At 37.3% G+C, this 22,281-nt stretch overlaps 1 protein-coding gene across 1 annotated transcript in view; it reads right to left on the bottom strand.

Moving 5' to 3' along the window:
• The window catches only part of CFAP47 (cilia and flagella associated protein 47), a 587,956-nt gene that overhangs the window by 39,693 nt on the left and 525,982 nt on the right, over positions 1 to 22,281 (bottom strand). Inside the window, exons 67-69 of the mRNA XM_043569968.1 lie at positions 18,282 to 18,434; positions 5,717 to 5,888; positions 1,261 to 1,422 (exon numbers count right to left, since the gene is read on the bottom strand). Coding sequence (XP_043425903.1) covers positions 1,261 to 1,422; positions 5,717 to 5,888; positions 18,282 to 18,434 — 487 coding nt within the window. The remainder of the gene's footprint in view (positions 1 to 1,260; positions 1,423 to 5,716; positions 5,889 to 18,281; positions 18,435 to 22,281) is intronic.

Below are 22,281 nucleotides of genomic sequence, written 5' to 3'. Positions count from 1 at the left end.
AACAGATCTTAACTATACAGAACAAACTGAGGGTTACTGAAGGGGAGGTGGGGAGGGGGGATGGGCTAGATGGGTGATGGGTATCAAGGAGGGTACTTTTTATGATGAGCACTGGGTGTTGTATGTAAGTGATGACTCACTAAACTCTATACCTGACTAATATTACACTGTATGTTAACTGGAATTTAATAAAAAATTGAAAAAAACCCTACAATGAGATATCACCTCACACCTATCAAAATGGCTAAAATCAAAACACTAGAAACAAGTGTCGGTGAGAATGTGGAGGAAAAGGAACCCTTGTGCACTGTTGGTGGGAATGTAAACTGGTGCAGCCACTGTGGAAGATAGTATGGAAATTCCTCAAAAAATTAAAAAAAGAACTACACTATGATCCAGTAATAGCACTACTGGGTATTTACCCAAAGCATACAAAAACACTAATTCAAAAGGATAAACGTGGCCCTATTTTTGTTTATTGCTGCATTAACCAATGCATAGCCAAATTACGGAAGCAGTCCAAGTGTCCATCAATGGATGAATGGATAAAAAAGAGGTTTTATATATATCATGTAATGTTATTCAGCCATAAAAAAGAATAAAATTTTGCTATTTGCAACAGCAAGGAAGGATGGAGGGAGAGAGTATCATGCTAAGTGAAATAAGTTAGCGAGAGAAAGACAAATACCATATGATTTCACTCATATATGGCATTTAAGAAACAAATGAACAAAGGAAAAAAAATAAAGAATGAGACAAAAGAAGAAAGAGACTCTTAACTACAGAGAATAAACTGATGGTTATCAGAAGGGAGAGGGTGGGGGGATGGGTGAAATAGGTGAAGGGGGTTAAGATTATGATTAGCACTGAGTAATGTATAGAATTGTTGAATCACTATATTTTACACCTGAAACTAACATAAAACTGTATGTTAACTATACTGGAATTAAAATAAAGAAATAAGAGTGGGCTATAAATATACATTAATAACATCCTTTGAAAAGCAAATAGAAATATGATCCTAAATTTCAATATCTATTGACTTTTGTCTCTTGTTTTTGGTTTTCATTTTGTAGGCTCTGTTTTCCACTGTTTAATTAAAAATTATGAAATACATACAGCTTTGGTTGCTAGTAGCATACTTCTCTGGCTTAAAAAGCAAAAGATGACATAATAGAATTTTCCATCTTAAATTTTGTTTCCCAGTTAGCATAAATTACATTCACAAAACCAGTTACATACTTTTGCTTGATATATTACCTCGTCTGACTTGTCAGCCTGAAGTTGACAATAGATTCCTTAAATAAACCAACCCCTTCAATATCAATGACATCATCCACATCAGGCTCAGTACCAACCAATGTTATGGGAAACTTCCAGATCCCATCTGTTATGCACTCTATTTTCAGAGTAATTTGAGTCCTTGAATAGAAAAAAAAAAGATTATAAAGGATACTATAGGAAAACAAGCAAAAAGAGAATACGATATAGTAGATCAATATCTAGGTTGAAAATGTAAGCAAACCTGGTGGTTTTAGTAAAACACTGGGACTTGTAATTCTTTAAAAAATGTAGATGACTGTTAATTACATTCTAGGAATAACTTTTAGGTCTTTGGTTATATTATCAATCTCCCTGTAAGATAATTATTTTCTAGCACAGCTTATCTACTCTGTGGGTATTTACTAAGAACCAGTAAAATATGTATAATTGACTGCAAATTTTTTGTAACGAGCACAGAGTATGATAATATTTAAGAATCCAAGACGAGGCTAGCAAAAGGCCACAGGTGTTATACAAACAGGTCTTCTAGGGGCACCTAGGTGGCTCAGTCAGGTAAGTGCACGACTTTGGCTCAGGTCATGATCTTGTGGTTTGTGAGTTTGAGCCCCGCATTGGGCTTGCTGCTCTCAGTGCAGAGCTTGCTTCGAATTCTCTCTTTCTCTCTCTGCCCCTCCTCTGCTCTCTCTCTCTCTCTCTGTCTCTCTCAAAAAGTGAATAAACATTAAAAAAAAAAACCAAAACCCAAATAAGTCTTTCACCATAAAGAAATTTTCTGTTCAAAATGAAACATTGTGAAAAAGTTTTTCCAATTCTTGTTTCACATAGAAAAATTATATTTTCTGTGGACACTCACAAAAGCTCATAAAATTGACTTAAAGGCTTTTAAAAATTAAATTGCAATTTTAATTTAAATTAAAATACCACAAACACTTTGCATAATGAGATATAATTGAATGTCAGCTGAGTTAATGAAATGAATAGAGATAGCCTTTCTAATCATTTGGCTATGAAGGAGAGTGGACACATGGAGCAATGGGTAAAACCGAGGAATGGTTACTTGTTTGTTTGCTGGCTTAGGGTGGAAATAATGCAAACATGTAATGGTGTGGCTGCAATAGCCTATGTCAGGTTGGACAAAGAAATCACAAACCTTTTATATAAAACTCTCAGAAAGAACAGCAGGTAAAGAGTTTCAGGAGAAAGTTGAGCTAAGCTTATTATTTCTTAAGATATCCTAAGACAAATGATATCAACTATTTCTCTATTTATTAAAAATATGTTTAGCACTGTGTTAAGTGAGAATCATCTGACTTATGACCACAGTAACTAAAGATCTCTCACGTTTTTGTATTAGACCCTTGATTTTTATTGAAAGAAAAGGTCAAGACCTGTAGAAATAATCTTTTATTTGTTTGTTTTTGTAAAACCACCTTTTAGGGCCCTGACAATTATTTCTTTTTTTTAACGTTTATTTATTATTGAGAGACAGAGACAGAGAGCAAGCACGAGAGGGGCAGAGAGAGAGGGAGACACAGAATCCGAAGCATGCTCCAGGCTCCAGCTGCCAGCACAGAGCCCGATGTGGGGCTCGAACCCGCAAACTGTGAGATCATGACCTGAGCCGAAGTTGGACGCTTAACCGACTGAGCAACCCAGGTGACCCAATGACAATTATTTCTTTTTTAAAAATTTTTTTTAACGTTTTATTTATTTTTGAGACAGAGAGAGACAGAGCATGAACGGGGGAGGGGCAGAGAGAGAGGGAGACACAGAATTGGAAGCAGGCTCCAGGCTCCGAGCCATCAGCTCAGAGCCGGACGCGGGGCTCGAACTCACGGACCGCGAGATCGTGACCTGAGCCGAAGTCGGCCACCCAACCGACTGAGCCACCCAGGCGCCCCGACAATTATTTCTATTATATATAACACTATCTTGTGAAAGGATGAATGTGAAACATTACATTGTATTAACTGCTGTGAAATAATGTTATATTTTCTCTTTACCAAAACATGAAAATTTTGTTTTCTTTTTTTACCTTGCCAAACAGGAAGAATTGAAGTCAATACTTATTTTACTTATCTAGCATGGTTTAGGTGTAGTTATTTTCTTGTTCTTTTTCATAATTTAATTTTTTTCATAATTTTATTTTGGTTTTTCTCATTTAACTGTGTGTCTTCCAGTGAATCATCCCAAATAAATAATGAAGAAGGAATTATAAAAGTAAATTAATATACACATATATGCACAAAAGAGATTAAACTACATCAGAATGTTATACAATGCTCACAAAAATTTATGAATCATGCATACAAGTCGTCCCAAATCAGTTTTTCAAATATTCACCAAGAAGCTCTAAATCCACAAAATGTTGAATGAGTATAAATTCACACTGGTTGTGCTCTTAAAAATAATTTTTTTAATGTTTATTTTTGAGACAGAGAGAAAAACCGAGTGTGAGCAGGGGAGGGGCAGAGAGAGAGGGAGACACAGAATCCGAAGCAGGCTCCAGGCTCTCTGAGTTGTCAGCACAGAGCCTCACATGGGGCTCGAACCCACAAGCCGTGAGATCATGACCTGAGCCGAATGACACTCAACCGACTGAGCACCACCCAGGCGCTCCTATTTGGAAGCAGTCCAAGTGTCCATCGACAGATGAATGGATAAAAAAGAGGCTATATATATATATATACACATATATATATATACACATATACATATATACGTATATATACATATATATATATATATAATGCAAAAAGAATAAAATTTTGCCATTTGCAGCAGCAAGGATGGAGGGAGAGAGTATCATGCTAAGTGAAATAAGTTAGCGAGAGAAAGACAAATACCAGAGCCTGACAACTCAGAGCCTGATGCGGGGATCAAACTCATAAACCACAAGATCATGTCCTGAGCTGAAGTTGGACATTTAATTGGCTGAACCACCCAGGTGCCCCACTCTTTTTTTTTTTTTTTAAGTTTATTTGAGAGAGAGAGAGAGACAGACAGACAGACAGGGAGACAGGGGGAGGGTCAGACAAAAAGGGAGAGATAGAATCCCAAGAAGGGCTCGATCCCACAAACCGTGAGATCATGAGCTGAGCCAAGATCAAGAGTTGGCCACCTAACCAAGTGAGTCACCCAAGTGTCCCCACCCCACACTGGTTGTGCTCTTATTCATTAACGGCAACATTCTCCCCTTCTGGTTGTTGCTGGTAATTTCCATATCATTAAGTCAACATAATACAAAGCTAAGTATGAAAAAAAAATAACAAATAATCATAGAAAACTATCAACATAAAAGAGAAAATAAATGATTACAGTATACTATCTTCTTGCAGATTGGTTTTATTACCATTTCCTGAAGATGACACTGGTATCTTTTTGTTATTGAACTACATATTCAAAGCCACTTTAAATACATGCCTGGCTACTTCAAATACATAGTCAAACTACAAAAATTAGTAAAAGCACAGGTAATACTTTGACTGTCTTTTCATTACCAGGCTGCACTTTGTGCTTTGTATATACTGTGGTTCTGATCAGTATCTCTGTATTAAGACACAAAGAAGGCTCTATTTCACATGTGACCTATCATATAGCATTTGCATGTGCTAAGTACCAGTTACCTAAGAAGGGAGTATAAAGACACTGGATGAGGCTTCCCAGAAGACAGACATTCAAAGGTCACTATTCTCACAGATTCCACTATGATCCTCTTAAACCTTACTAAGGGCAGGGCAATGTTACGGTTTGGTGGCAAAAGCATAATGGCAGCAACTGCCAAGTAGAACACAACTGAGGCACGTTTTCTCATTCAAACTGGTTCTGAGAAGTAGTATCAAGAAACATCATGCTTCCAATGCACAGTACCAAGTCAGTAATTTTTAAAAATTTTTTACAGGGGCGCCTGGATGGCTCAGTCGGTTAAGCGTCTGACTTCAGCTCAGGTCATGATCTCACGGTTTGTGATTTCGAGCCCTGCATCAGGTTCTGAGCTGACACCTTGGAACCTGGAACCTGTTTCAGAGTCTGTGTCTCCCTCTCCCTCTGCCCCTCCCTCATTCATGCTCTGTCTCTCTCCATCTCTCAAAAACTGAATAAAAAGTTAAAAAAAATTAAAATTTTTTTTTTTTACAAAGTGCACTGTTCTCTTTTGTTAATATTATACCCTAATGATCTTTGGGAGGTCACAATTTGGGAAGGATTTCTTAGATTCCTAATCATTTTGGACTGCTTTTTCTCATCAGAATACTGTTCATAGTTTGATAGATGATAGGGATAATCTAGTCCAAAATATTTACCTCAACAGCATCAAAGAAGTAATACAATCCAAATATAAAGATGGAGAGAAAAATCAACACTATTTTGTTTAAAAGAGTAGTAATATATAGTTTCAAAGAATAAAAATGTTATTTAAAGAAAAAATGCTTACCTCAATGGTTTCTTTGGTGCAAATATCAAATTGAAGACCAATGTTATCACTTTAGCCATAACATTAAAAGATTTTTTGATCAAATACAAAGCCATGCAGGATTCCAAGTTAGACTTCACAACGTCAGATTCAAATTGAATTTCATATTCAAATTCACGTTTTATAGACATATCTAAGAAAATCAAGATTAAAATGCATTTCAATTTAATTCAATATACAGAGGTTGCAAATCAATTACCTGTCAACACTAAAACACACAGGTATTTTTTTAAAAAATTTTTTTTCAACGTTTATTTATTTTTGGGACAGAGAGAGACAGAGCATGAACGGGGGAGGGGCAGAGAGAGAGGGAGACACAGAATCGGAAACAGGCTCCACAGGCTCTGAGCCATCAGCCCAGAGCCTGACGCGGGGCTCGAACTCACGGACCGCGAGATCGTGACCTGGCTGAAGTCGGACGCTTAACCGACTGCGCCACCCAGGCGCCCCATAAAAACACACAGGTATTTAGAGGGAGGGAGAAGTGATTCACCTTTGTGTTCGTAATACCCAGTGCATTACCAGGTATATAATGGTGCTCAGTTATGATTTTGTTAAAAGGTAAATAAATAAATGAATGAATGAATAAAAAAATAAATGCAGAAGACCATTCTCACCATCCTTAATTCTTTAAAATTCAGATTTATGAAACAAGAAACAGCCAGATAGAAACTAATTATCAATATTTACCATAAAATATAAATAATATAACAAATGTATTACAAGCCTATAGACTTATAATTTATAAAGAAAGGTTTGAGTTTAAACAATATTAAAGTTTAAACAATATTAAAAACAGCATCCCAAACTATTAAGATAGAATTTTCAAGTTCTGGTATATTTTAATAAAAGAGAGAGTTCTTCATGTTTTAGTCTTGGGGTATTAGAGACAATCTGGTTAACCATATTTTCTTAACCAGGAAAGTTATAGCAGGTTTGTTGGGTACATGTGAAAAATACCTTAAATCCAATACTGGCTCATGTAAGAGAAGCACAAACATCTATTATATTAACTCTCCACATACATGTAAGGATCCCAAATGCCAACTTGAAAAGTTTGTTGCATACAGATCATGGAAGAGAGGTCAGGGAACCATAACTTGACCTGGTCCACAGCTGAGCTAATTTCTAAGGTTGGTCTCTAGTGTATACAGGTAAACGTGATCCTTGGATTCATAGAACTGATGGCCACCCTTCTTTAAGCAATCGTATAGAAACCAGACCATCTTTAAGAAGTAGTTGATTATAGGGGTGCCTGGGTGGCTCAGTGGGTTAAGCATCCGACTTTGGCTCAGGTCATCATCTTGTGGTTCATGAGTTCGAGCCCCATGTTGGACTCTGTGCTGACAGCTCAGAGCCTGGAACCTGCTTTGAATTCTGTGTCTCCCTCTCTCTGCCCCTCCTCTGCTCACATTCTGTCTCTCTGTCTCTCTCAAAAATAAATGAACATGAACATAAAAAAGAAATAGTTGATTATAATATCTGCTATAGAACTCTGAAAAATAGCACGGCAATAACAAGCCCCAGTCACATTTAATGATTATCTGGCAAACCTTATTAATGTAAAATAACTGGCTGACCCACAGCCTTACAAGACCTTTTTCTTCTTTTTACATGTAAAAGTATATTTCTGACATCCTGGATAGCTAGCTGGTTTTCATCCTGTTGACAAAATCAGCAAGTACGGTTCCTATCAATAACCTGTATTTGCTGTAGCAAAATCAATGTGTCTACATATAATGTGTCTATTTTGTTCTGGGAATGAGATATGGAAATGTTCCATAGGAAGCCATAATCCATACAGAGAAAGAGCATTTAAGAATTTTGAGTGTTTAATGGGAGATGAAATTTGCATTGCATTCAAATCACATAATATTTTTAAAGCAAATACTGTATGTAGTTGAGCTCTGCATCTGTTTCTACTTAATTACTGAAGCCTTTATGGGAATGCTTATGTCAGGTTGAAGACAAGAAATGAGAAGCTAAATTTAGTTTCAGAAGCATTGAACCTCCCGTGGGGAATCTGTCACTATGGATGTTATAATTGTAATCATAAGAAGATCCATTGGTACAAAATAGAGACATGATTATCAGCTAGGGGATAGGAGGTGGGACAAGTAGAAACAATATGAATATATTTTTCAAACTACACAAATCCCCCTTGTCTGTAACTGCAACATACTCATACGAGCACCTAAGGGAGAGGGAAAGAATTAGGCTGGATAAAATCACAATAAACTAACATTCTGTATCGTACCATAGAAGTAATCTGTTAGAGTCTCTGCATTTTATTTGGAAAGTCTTATTACTAAGTGAGAAACATGCCTTTTGTTGTGCTCATAATTTGGAGAGAGTCTATATAGTATTCTTCTGTGGACTGGGTTGATAGGAGCCCCTGATGCCAGGATAAATTAATTATCCGATTGTTGGATAAAATTAATCTCTTATGACAAACATAGCTCATAGCTTTAAGAGAATAACTGCACATTTCTAAACACACACACACACACACACAGACACACACACACACACACAAAGGCACTTAAATAAATGTAGTTTCCCATAATATACATTACAATATCAAATTTACAAGTCAACAGTCCTTCAGACTACTTTAACACATTTTTCAATATGGAGGGAACATTCTGTTGTTTTTAGCAAATCCTTTAAAAGGCACTTGAGGGGTGCCTGGGTGGCTCAGTTGGTTAAGTATCTGACTCTTGATTTCAGCTCAGTCATGATCTCATGGTCCTGAGATTGAGCCCCATGTTGAGCTCTGTGTTGACAGCATGGAGTCTGCTTGGGATTCTCTTTCTCCCTCTCTCTCTCTCTCTGCCCCTCCCCTGTTCATACATGCATGCGTGTGCATGTGTGCTCTCTCTTTAAATAAATAAGTAAAACTTTAAAACAAAAAGGCACTTGCATTCATGATACAAATAGGATAAATATATATTTAACTTCAATTGTGCTCTAACAGCATGTAAAAAGCTTTCCTTGAAATGGCAAGCATGGTTTTTGTCATCATGGAGCTTATGTCTGAGAGGAAAGAAATGGCAATAAACTACCAGTGATACCACTAGTTTAGTGATACCACTAATGCTATGAGAGCATTAGTCCTGGGAACCTGGCTGCTAAGGTCCTGAGGAGGAAACAAATACACCAAAACTTAAAGGTGATAAAAGGTTACCTGGAAATAGAAATTAAGAAAGTGCCTCTTAGGCATCAGAGCAGCATGGGGGAATTTTCCATGGTAGAAGCCAGCTTAGCCCCTCTGAGAAAGAGCTTGTGTGGGTAAAGGAGAGGAAGTGGCAAGAATTTGTCAAAAGATGAAGTGGGCAAAGTAGGCAGGACTATGGAGAGTATGGTGAGGATTTGGGACTTCTAAGAATAACAGGAGGTTGCTGAGTGTTTTAAGTATGTAAGTAATGTGCTCTTTTAATAGTAAACTGAGCAAAAAAGGGTTAGGAGAGAATGTAATGAATTTTCCGCAATCGTTCAGGCCAGGTGGTGGCTTGCACAAGGGTAAAAGGAAGATTAAGATCAAATAATGCCCTGCCATATACAAAGCAGGAGATACATAAGCAATTATGACTATCAATAGAATCACAAGCTTATCACTTCTGTCCTGTATTCATACCCTTTACATATATACAAATTATTTCATCAAATAGGTTTCAGAGAATTGTATCTATGTATAACAGATGCCTGTATCTATGTCCATATCCATATCCATGTCTATCTATTGTGTCACAAAATAATAATGGTGATAATCATTTGGGTATGGCAGCAGAGTCATTATGTAAAACAAAAGGGGTGTATCTCCCACCCAGATAGTGTCCCCGCATAATTATCATTCAGCCTAATGCCTGTATCATAGTGCCAATAAATCATGCAGCGGGAGCTATGTTGGTCAACAGTTCCTTTTACTACGGTCAATTTTCTCAGGACAAGGACTGAATTTTATTCAATGTGGAAGAACATCAGTCAATTTTTTTCTTAAAGACTCCGACTAAATGTGATAAATAATCCAAAAGTATTGAATTATAACAAATTAATTTACAAAATACACTTTCAAATGATGTATTATTAATACCATATGCATTTTAATCTGTAAGAAATACACGTCAAAGCAAACCCAACAAAAATGTCTTAGTTATGGAGAAAAGACTATCGAGGAATAATGAACGTGGTTATTCATGTTCTTTCCCTAAATTTCTGCAGTTCTCTCTTCATTAATAACAGGCATACACATTTGTGAGAACATCCTAATCACAGAAGGAATGAATGGAGTGCTAAAGACAAATTTGAAACAGATGAAGACAGTATTCAAAGAAAATGGAGATTATTGGATAAACTACCTACAGCTATTCTCTTTGAACAGGTAATGAAGAATGAGTGACTCTTCTTATTTTTTTACAAAGTTGCAAATCTTTTGGCAAGGGTATTTCATTAACATGTTTTTACTTCACTTTCATAAGGTCATCTAAGAGACCAGACATTTTGATTAATTTAAAATAACTGCATGTTCCTCCACTCTGACTACAAGTACAGTAAACCACAACATGCAAAATTAAAAATTTTTTAATGTTTGTTTATTTTTGATGGAGAGAGAGACAGAGCATGAGCGGGGGAGGGGCAGAGAGAGAGGGAGACACAGAATCTGAAGCAGGTTTCAGGCTCTGAGCTGTCAGCACAGAGCCCGACGCGAGGCTCGGACTCACAGAGTGCGAGATCATGACCGGAGCCGAAGTCAGACGCTTAACCGACTGAGCCACCCGGGCGCCCCCACAACGTGAAAAATTAAAGGAAGAAAGGGGTCACGCATCTGATGCTCTTCTTACACATTTCATTCCAAACAAGGCACCAAAAAGAAAAAGTAAAGGGACTTCTTGTAACATAAATATTGATCTGAACTCTTGGCAATCAGCATCCAGCATTAGTCTCTATCCAATACTTAGGGCCCATATTTTTGTACCTTTTTTTTCATAGAATACTCTTGTGTGTATTAATGAGAAAACCTACTGAATGACATTTAGAGGACCATGTTTCCATTTTAAAACATCATTTGTCAGTGACTGAAGATGGACACTCTAGTACATCACTGTCACAAAATACCCAATGAGAGCTTTGAGTGATAATAATCGTAAGATCTAACACTTACAGAACACACACTGAGAACAATATGCTTTCTAAGGATTCCACGCATTTACATATTTAATCCCCAGAAATATCTTATGAAGTAGATACCGTTACTATCTCCATGTTAGAGGTGAAGAAACTGAGTTTATAGAGAGGTAAAGTAATTTTCTCAAGGCTCTAAAGAGATTAAATGGAAGAACCCAAGGTATCTGGCTCTATACTTCACCTAGGATATCAGGCCTGTCATGTGGCACAATTGCTGAGAAGATACCATTAGCAGCTTCTGGAAATGTTCAGGACATAACCTATGTACTGGTGTGTGGCAGCCCTCAGGGCAGAGCCCTTGGTCACTCCAACATTTAGATCCTGGTCAGAAGAAGATGATCCAACAAGAGAAATGGAGAAGAGACAACCAATGTGATAAAAATATTAAGACTAGTTATGAAAACTAAAAGCAGGAAGTCCTTCAACTGGGTCAAATGGTAAATGTTGATGACAGGCTGAGTAAGCTCAGGACACAAATCTGACCACAGGCTTAGGCACACTGGATAAGGGTGATCATCTTGTCAAGGGTGGTCTCATTAGAACAGTTGGGACTGAGGCCTTAACAGAGTGAGTTCAGCAGAGAAAGTAAGATGAACAGAAACAGAGGAAAGTAGCAAATCTGGAGGCCAAGGGGAGGACCAATGACAGGTTTCTCAGGAGCTGTTTGTGGTTACAGACCAAACCACAGACCAAATTTACATATGACATACAAACAACATACAGCAAGACGGCAGGAAGGAGACCAGTGTGACACATAAACTAGCAAATCAGACACACACAAAAGATAAGAGAATAATCAAAGAAAAATGGCCTCAAGTTATAGAACATTTGGAAAATAAAAGAGGCATGAATCTGATGTGCAGTTCTAACCCTAAACAATAAAACCACTCCCACGGAATAAGTCTCATAGAGATAGTCATTGAATGAACTAATCCCCCAGGGAGGCACAAAGACTGCATAGATCAAGAATTACTTAGGAAGAACAAATACAATTAGGGGGAAATTATGTCCACGTAGAGTAACTTGTAATCTTATGGAAGTGACATTGCAAAATACAGTCTAAATATCCATGTATAATAATATTCCAGTAGGGCAATACCAGTTGATTTAAATACTACAGGTGCACAAATTGGACAGATGTTCTTTGAATTCTTTGACAACAGTCTGTGTGACTTGTTAATTTTGGCATCTCTGGGGCTCAGGAAAGTATCTGCCAGCAAAGATGCTCGCAAGACTGTTGCTGAATGAAAAAGATATGAAAGTGATCAATCCTGGTTAACTCAATGGTGTGTGTGAGAAGACAGGGTGGAAAGAGAGCAGGGAAGTCCTGGAATTTTTATTTAATGAGGCCTGGTAGGATTTTTTTGAACTCTTAGGTAAGGATGATGAAGATAAAAGGAGACTGATGGGAAGGGAGCAGTGAGGATTCTTATCCCCTACTTATCATGTTTACCTGGAGGGGTCTATTCACTCACAAGAAGGGAAAAGTAGAGGAAGAAAAGAAAATCTCTGCATCAATCTGCCTCCTCCATTATGACCTGCCATGGGAGGAAAAGCAATGTATTTGATCAGTGAATATTGGTGAAGGAATGGAATATGAGCAGATGAGCAGAACTTTTTCTTTCTTTCCCAGTGCCTTGAATCCCTAATGTATACTTTCTCTGCTTTCTTCATGGGTAGGTTGTTTGCTCTTGCCAGGAGCCTACACAAGTGACTAGTTTGGGGGTGAATGCACTTCATTTTGGTGGCAGGTTTAATTAATAAGCCCCAATGAGGCCACAGTGCCAAGGTCACATTTCAGTTCACCTTTATAATTCATGGAGGTAACCTTTTGATCTTCATCTGCCTTATTTTTTTTTAATGTTTATTTATTTTTGAGAGAGAGAGAGACAGAGCACGAGCAGGGGAGGGGCAGAGAGAGAGGGAGACACAGAATCCAAAGCAGGCTCCAGGCTCCGAGCCGTCAGCACAGAGCCAGACGTGGGGCTCGAACTCGTGGCTCATGAGATCATGACCTGAGCAAAGTCAGATGCCTAACCATCTGAGCCACCCAGGTGCCTCTCCATCTGCCTATTTCTAATCTACTTCTCAGTTGGTCATAAACTTGGATGAGGGAATATAAGGGTTTAATTAGTGATCACACCTAAACCCTCATCACAGTCCAAGCCAGAGAGTTTTTAAATTTCCACCATCATGGATTTAGGAGACCAGTGGAAGGGCAAACTGGCTGAACAACATGACTCTTGTGAACACTAATGTGCTGGGTAAACTCTAATGAAATTACACAGAGAAAAAGAGCTGGTTTGCCTGTATATACACTGAAGACTAAGATAGTATGCAGACAGTGTGGTCAGACTTGTTCTTAAAGAAATAGGTGAGAAGGGAAAGCCAAGCAGGCAGACTTACAGAGAGTGCAGGCAAGTTGTTCGCATCTTTCAAACATGGGCAGGGAAAAGAACCAAGATCTTACCAAAGGAAAGGTTAATGGATTTATCAAATATTCAGGTACCATAAAGATAGAGAAAAATATTAAGTTTGGGAGGGGACCGAACAAATCTACTTCTATAGAGGACACGGTTCAGAACAGAAACATTCACAAATTAAAATGTCTTCAGACAAAAAAGTAGATGAGCTCTTTGAGTTTGGTGGTATTGAACACAGAAAAAAATTATTTTAGGGGGAATCACGGGAAGAGATAAGCCTGAAAACCTTTCAAATTGTTTTTTTTTAATATTATTATTTCTCATCATGAAAAGTAATGAAGCAGTGAAATATAAGCCATATCAAAAGGCATATTTTCAAGAGCTATTTGTGAGAGGTTGTCTTTTTTTTAATGTTTATTTTTGAGAGAGAGAGAGTGCCAGCGAGCATGAGTGGGAGAGGGGCAGAGAGAGAGAAAAGGAGACACAGAATTCAAAGCAGGCTCCAGGCTCTGAGCTGTCAGGACAAAGCCTGATGTGGGGCTTGAAGCCATGAACTGCAAGATCATGACCTGAGCCGAAGTCAGATGCTTAACCAACTGAGCCAGGCACCCTGAGAAGTTGTTTTAATATGCCTTTCAAACCTCCCAACATGATATTGGCAGCTTCCTTAGAAACCTTGCTTATATAGAAGGAAGTGGATTTTTTTCAGTAATAACATTTAATCAATTTCTATGATCAGAATTATAATTTTTTTTAGCTTGCAACCTGACAAAGGTATAATGCAGGTAATTTAATGTAGCAAGCACATATTAAAATGGTTCTCATATATGAGTATTTCTGTACTTTGCTTCACAGTGTCACAGAAGCATCAACGTTTTGCTTTCAACAAGATAGACTGCAAATAGAAATCAAGGTTTGAACACACAATTATTAAAACGTATTTAAGCACAGCAGGATGACACACAAAACAATTACTTCACTTCAGAAAGGTACTGGACATTTACTATAAGTTGGCTGTTTATTAAAATTATATTCCATTTCAATAAAAAGTGCTTAGATTTATCATTGGAAATTGACAGTTGTGTTACATATTTGAATTCTGAGGTTAGGGGCGCCTGAGTGGCTCAGTTGGTTGAGCGTCCGATTTAGGCTCAGGTCATGATCTCACAGTTCATGGGTTCAAGCCCCGCATCAGGCTCTGTGCTGACTGCTTGCTCAGAGCCTGGAGCCTGCTTCAGATTCTGTGCCTCCTTCTCTCTCTGCCCCTCCCTCGTTCATGATTTGTCTGACTCTGTTTCTCAAAAATAAATAAATGTAAATGAATAGTGAGATTAAAAACACAGTATTTTTATCCCTGATCTACATAAACAATCAGAATTTTTCATTGAAGACAAGAAAGTCAGCAGGGTTTCATTCACTTATAATTCCAACATTTCTCTAATGCTACTACGTGATTCAGTAAGGCAAAATCTGTATTAAACTTATAATAACATTTTTGAGATAAATGGAAATGGATTGCATGAGTCTGATTTCATTATGAACAGATATTCTTTAAAATTAAGAGTAATTAGGGCACCTGGGTGGCTCAGTCAGTTAAGCATGACTCTTGATCTCGGCTCAGGTCATGATCTCATGGTCATGATCTCATGGTCGTGAGATCAAGCCCTGCTTTAGGCTCAGCACAGAGCATGGAGCCTGCTTGGGATTCTCTTTCTCCCTCTCTCTCTGCTGTTCCTCTCGTGCTCTCTCTCTCTCTCTCTCTCAAATAAATACATACATTTTAAAAATAAAGAGCAATTGAACAGGCTTGCAATAGAAAATTCCCCTCTCCTCATATAAATTTATTTCATTTTTTATAAATTTAAACAGTCTATGAGTAAGTTGACCTTTCTGCAATTACAAAAACTAAAATCCAATCAAACAGAAAAAAGAAATATCTAATAAATTAACATAATTAAAATTAAATGTTTCACTGTGCAATCATATAGTTCATATTATCAATAACTAGCTAGTAAATAAAAAGATAATAATTAGTGTGAACTATTTTTTTTTGTAATTCCAAAGATTTTATGAAATGCATTGGGTACATGTAACATAAGTCCTCATTTCATAATTCCATTTCCAGATTTTAAAACATTACCTTCCAAATCTTATAATGAGATTGTGTGTGGGGGGGGGTGCTGGGGGGACAGGTTATCCTGACATTCTTGTGATTCATTTAAGAAGTATTTATGATTTCCAGATCTGCTTCTATATTTACTCTCAGAATGCTTGTCTGCAAAGAACAAAACCCTAGTTTGAATGATCTATTTTGGAAGACACCAAGGGTGTTTGGAAGAGAAAGAGGATTGACTGATCATGACTGAGCCATGTGTATAAGTTGATGAGTAGGAAGAGAAAGTGGGCCAGAGAAGAGACGAGAAAGGTAGGCATGCAGAGAAAAGCAGACAAAAAAAAAAAAAAAAAAAAAAAACAACCAAAAAACAAAACTCCTCAGCTTTACATTTTACAACTTCAACAAACGAAGCTAAACAGTAGGACACCTGACATGTTGCCAAGAAAGTGACTGAAACTCTATCCTAAAGAGTGGGGACAGAAGTCTCATGGTAGGAGAGAGATGGGAGGTATGAATTTCCAGCCCCAGAAAAATATTTAATGTATTAAAAGTTTCCAGTAAGGACTTTGGGATGGATTGACAATAGATAGATCTTACCAGTCCATAGTAAATACACTACGGCAGAGGTTGCTCCTTGTCTTCCCAATAGTTATGTTTTTCCCTTCTTCTTTTTTGGTAATTTCATCTGGGCCTGGACAAAGAGATTACCTCTCCCGGCCTCAGTTGCAGTGAGATGTAGCCGTATGACTGAGTTCTGACCAATGAGATGCAAGTAGAAATGACGTGGGCATCTTCAGGTCACAGCTTTAAAGGGAACCAGCTTGTTCTCCACTGCAGATGTCCCTGCACAACTGATATGCAGATGAGGACAACACAGTGGATGGTGCAGCAAAGGGAGAAAAGGAACCTGGGTCCCTGGATGATCTCAGGGGACATAGGCACCACACTCCCTGGACCTGCTACAAGTCTAGGCTCTCATGTGAAAGAGAAATAAGCCTGTCTTGTTTCTTGTTGTTATTTGGTCTTGGTTAAAATAGCTGGTTAAATTCCTGGCATGTTTCCATCCCTCAGGTGTGGCTGGAAGCACAAGGGGTAAATATCAAATTTATTATGTTGTAACAACCACTGGAGTAGGACTGACTTGAGTTGCGGGCGGCTATCCATATCACCAGAAATTTCTTGAATTGTTTAAAATGAGCATTTATTATTTAATAGAAATAGCCACTAGGGGCTCCTTGGTTGCTCTGTCGGTCAAGCATCAGACTTTGGCTCAGGTCATGGTCTCACAGTTCGTGAGTTTGAGCCCCACACTGGGCTGTGTGCTGACAGCATGAAGCCTGCTTTGGATCTTCTGTCCTCCCCTCTCTGACCCTCCCTGGCTTGCGTGTGCATGCGCACACTCTCTCTCTCTCTCTCTCAAAAATAAACATTTAAAAAATAGCCACTATTACAAAAAATTAAAAACTATTTTACTCTCTTGTACACTCCTTCTATACTCATGTATTCTAGCACTCTCTTCAGTTATATCTCATTTATATTCTTTTATCACAGAAATAATTAAATCAGACACAAAGATAATAATATTGAGAGTAAAGTAAAAAACTATAGATATGAATGAGAAAACTATGGAGGATATTTTGTTTCTGCAGAAATTTCACACTTAATTACATGGTTGGTTTGGTTTTTCAAATTATACATAAACATTGATTTTCCCCTTGATTTTAATAAAATACTGTCATAGGAAATTTCCCTTTCAATGTGAAATAGGAGAATTCTACTTTAGGTCATCTGGAAGACAGTTGAAAAACAGATCTTGCATCACTGAGATTTGATTTTGCCAGATCTTCATGTTAACTTTGTGAAAGTTTTCTTTAAGACTTTAAATTTCAGAGGGATTATTATACAAAATTTATTTGAGGATTACATCTAACTTATGTCACATTTTCAATATATTTAAATAAAGAACTTGCAAAAAAATTTTTTTAATGTTTACTTATTTTTTAGAGAGGGAGAGAGAGTGTGAGCAGGGGAGGGGCAGAGAGAGAGGAGACACAGCATCAGAAGCAGGCTCCAGGCTCTGAGATGTCAGCACAGAGTCCCACACGGGGCTTGAACTCACCAACTGTGAGATCATGATCCGAGCCAAACTCAGATACTTAACTGACTGAGCCACCCAGGTGCCCCTAAATAAGGAACATTTTATTGCAGGTTGTATTTCTGAATTTAAAGCTGCAACACATGACTTGAATCATGTTCTTTAAATTAGAAAGAGTAAAGGAAGAGATTAAAACTGAAAGGGCACTGGGGCTCCTAGATGGCTCAGTCGGTTAAGTGTCCAACTCTTGATTCAGCTCAGGTCGTGATCTCCAGTTCATGCCCAGAGTTGAGCTCAAGCCCCGAGTTGGGCTCCACGCTGACAGTGTGGAGCCTGCTTGGGTTTCTCTCTCTCCCTCTCTGCCCCTTGCCTGCTCTCTCTCTCTCTCAAAATAAATAAATAAACTTTAATAAAAAATTGAAGGGACATGGAAATTACAGTTTCTACAGTTTTTTCTCTTTTCACTGATGACAGAATCATAACTGATTCTTATAAATCCATTAACAACTATAATTATTTTCCTTTTGGAAATAGCCACTATGTGAAGAAAACAAACATCACTGAACACTTGCTGGGCACTGTTTAATGATATATTGTAAGTGAAAAATACTGGGCATGGATTTTCATGTACCTGAATAATCCTGCAATTTAAGGAAACTGAATCTTACTTATTACCATTTTTGATATCCATGACTGTCGTTTTCTTACCATCCACATCTTCGTCAAATTTACATGAATTTCTTTTTGGAATCACTACAAAATCTGTTGAATCTAAGATAGGATTTTCTCCAAAAAAATCACCAGTCAGCGTGACTTCCACTTCCTCTTCTACCCGCTTCCTGGACTGACATTTTATAACAACTACAGGAGAGAAATATTTCCAGTTGAGATGGAAGAAAATGAATTATGTCATGAAAAATATCCTTTAGCATACTTTGACTTACTGTGTCTGGCATTAATACACACACACACACACACACACCACACACAGTCATGCAATATGTATATACATTGACATTTTAGAAGCAAATAAGAATATTAAATAATATATAAAAATAGTATGACAAGAGGTTAATCTGGAAGGTACACACTGCATTTCAGAAGAGTATATTAGCATGTAAAATTTGATTCAGGAACTGACCTAGTGACCTAGTTATGTCAGTAATTCAACTGGTGGTCATGAACACACGAATTTTTCAGTTATCTGTATGTTCATTGTGGTAATTACCAAACTCTACTTATAAAATTATATTACAGCAAACACCTTCAAATCATTTTTAAAAATAAGTTCTGTAACATTTGTTTTGTAATAACACTTTAAAAAGATTTCCTACTATTTATTCACTTGTACCTTAAAATTCATGTTTAAATCATTTCAGTAAAATATTTTGATTCTCATTTGTGAATTGCTTTACATTTACAAAATACACTAATAGGGGCACTTGGCTGGTTCAGTAAGTAGAGCATGCAACTCTTGGTCTCAGGTTTGTGAGTTCAAGCCCCATGTTGGGTGTAGAGATTGCTTAAAAATAAAATCTTTACAAAAAATACACTAACAGTTAAAAATAAAATTTTAATGAAGTACTTAAAATTAATGTTAAAATTTAATTACATATTAATTTAACATATAGCATTAAAATTTTATATATTTTTAAATAAATTAAATTTCAATGTTTTCTTATATCAAGTATAGAAGAAGTTGTCAGTGATCTTGTGAGAAACCAAAATGTTGTTTCTATGTACAACTACTCATTACACATCGGAGTATTAATGTATTCCTTTGGCATTAGCTCTATAATATCATGGGGCCAAGTATACTAGAGTCCACATGTGGGAAATCAAATAGCTATGCCCTGGGTTAGGAGATTATAGGGAATACATTGCAAAGCAGAACACTGCTTTCTGGCCTTGCTGAAAACAGCAGCCATGCCTTGCTTACCTGGTTAATGTGTATCTAGGGGTTAGGTCCTGCCTATGCTCATAAATTCCTTAGGCCATGTTATCGCATGGAATATTTTACCCCGTCTTAACTTGTTTTTCTGACATTTTCTATATGTTCTTACTGGCACGTAGCCCACCGACATATTGCTGATTGTTTCCCTAAATGTATGCTCAATAAATACGGGAGCTTGGCACACTTGGGTGGTTCAGTCAGTGAAGCATCTGACTTAGGCTCAGGTCCTGATCTCACAGTTCATGAGTTTGAGCCCCACATCTACACATTGTGCTCTGGGCTGTCAACTCAGAGTCTAGAGCCTGCTTTGCATTCTGTGTCTCCTTCTCTGTCCTTCCTCTGCTTGAGCACTCTCTCTCTCTCAAAAGTAAATAAACATTAAATAAATAAATAAATAAATAAATAAATAAATAAATAGGGAGCTTGAGAGCAGCTTGGGGAGACTTCCCTCTGCCTCCCTCTCACCTCTCTTGACTTGTACGGAGTCTTGAGTAATCCTTTCTGCCATCCTGGGCTTGGCTGAACAAAGCCAAAAGCTGAACCCACATCCACATAAATAAAAATATTGTTTCTCAAAAATATATTAACTGTTATATTTTTATCACTTCAGATGCACATAAAACATAAATTTAATATAAGGGATAAAAGGGAATGATAATATAAAAAAGCCTATTTATTAAAAAAAGTTTATCTATTTATTTTGAGAGAGAGAGTGAGCAGGGGACGAGTAAAGAGGGAATCCCAAGCAGGCTCAGCGCTGACATTGCAGAGCCTGATGCGGGGTTCAAACTCACAAATTGTGAGATCATGACCAGACCGAAATCAAGAGTCAGACGCTTAACCAACTGAGCCACCCAGGTACCCCCAAAAAAGCTTTTAAAATGTATTGCACTATACTGTGTGGCACCAATAATACTACAATCATCTAAACTGTACAACTAGATAATGTCCTCCAATTTATGTGTTTTCACCATACATATCACATTTATAGTACAAAAATATATAACATCAATTTATTTTTAATTCTAAAATTTGCAGGTTGGTATTGAACATTTTGGACTTAGAATAAGTAGTGAAATACAAGATGTGGATTAAGAGGGTTGACATGACTGAGGGAAATGTACAAGCTTCTTTGGTTTTAATTAGCTTCAGTCTTAAAGCATTAAATTGGAAATTAGTGTGATCAAAGTTACAATTAGTATCATGTCACTGGTCTTGTCCCTCTAAATCCTTTGGAAATTAGTGCCCTGGCAATGCACGGATTTCTCAATCACAGTGGATTCACATTCCATTGTCTTCACACTGTGACAGTAGTGGAGTCCTTTTCCAATTATCTTTCCCAAAGGATAGGAGCAGATAGGAATACACACACAAAAAAGGTGGCTCAGAGAATGACAAAAGTACCCTGGGTTTAAGAATAACCTGAATGACAGACACATAAAAACAGAGGAGAAACAATAAACATCGATGGTGATACAGCTGAGCAGAGAAAGCAATGTGTTATCTCTGATGTGTTCATAAGAATGAAGGATGGACTGTACAGAAAGGAAGCAATATGTATTTATATAATTGTACTCATTTTTTCTTCTCAAGGGCATTTGTAGATAAAAATAATTACTAGAATAGGCTTTAGAATTCTGCTAAAATGATTTAATAACTGGTATACAATCTGTTTCAGAACACTAATGTTACTACGGGGTTGTGCTAACGTGACACAGACTATTTATAGAACTCATACTTAATTTAAAAATCAAGTAATTACCAAGAGAAGTGATTTGATGGAAAATGCCTTTCTGTTTTTGCAGCATGGTTAACTTTCTTTGAAGAAAACTGTGCAAGAAATTTATGCCTTTATGTTTGCATAGGCTTTGTTTCAGACTGAAAGAAAAAAGCCTGCTTTAAAGCTTTAATCTGGGAAAAACAAAACTGTGTCTGCCATCAACATCAGCAACGCTGCTCTTAGTATTTCAACAGAGTAATGTCTAGGCTTTATTACATCACTTTGATCAGATGACTGCATCATAAATTTTGAACGGTTCAGCTCTATGGAAAGTATACAAACAATTTTCTTCTAGAAGGAAATAAAAGAAATGTTTTGGCATGTTTGTGAAGCAGTCAGAAGATAATTTAGTATATTTGAAACATTTATGTGTTGATAATTTTTTAACTCAAGAGCAAAAATACTTCAAGTAAAACAAATGACATTTACTGTCAAAGGTACTGCTAGATATGTGGATTTTTACTCCCGTTGAAATTAAACGACACAAGGAAATATGTAACCTTGGCCTTCAATGTATCCAGGGAAACGCTATTATCCACAAGCAAAAGTTAGTATTTTCTCTTCTTTCTCAGTGTGGTGACATAATATATGCCAGCAGAAGACTAACTCTATTTCACTACCAAAGGTTGATATCAGAAGGAGCAGAAAAATTCAAAATTTCAAGACTGCTTTCAGCTCATCTGTGTTGGTTGAGTGGGGGGGTTCCAAAACAGATATCCCTTTGCGCTGCTGAGCAATTCAGCAATCGTTAGTTATGAAGAACTATGCCTAAGGCCTAGTAAGAGGTTGCTTTATGGATATCCAAGAGGAATTGCATTTCTTAGGCTGACTGTGGGAAGAAAATGAGAAAACCTAGGAATGCAGAAGTGAGAAGAGTATTGAGGAAAGAGAACACAAGGAAGCTTGAGAGAAGTTTGGAGTATGTGGAGAAAAAGAGGGCTCACTGAGAAAGAGAAAGGCCTTTTAAGGGGAGG

Source organism: Prionailurus bengalensis, chromosome X, assembly GCF_016509475.1.
Source record: "Prionailurus bengalensis isolate Pbe53 chromosome X, Fcat_Pben_1.1_paternal_pri, whole genome shotgun sequence".
Lineage (NCBI taxonomy): Eukaryota > Metazoa > Chordata > Mammalia > Carnivora > Felidae > Prionailurus > Prionailurus bengalensis.
The sequence above is the reverse complement of the archived record's forward strand: the minus strand, read 5'-3'. Positions and strand labels throughout refer to the sequence as shown.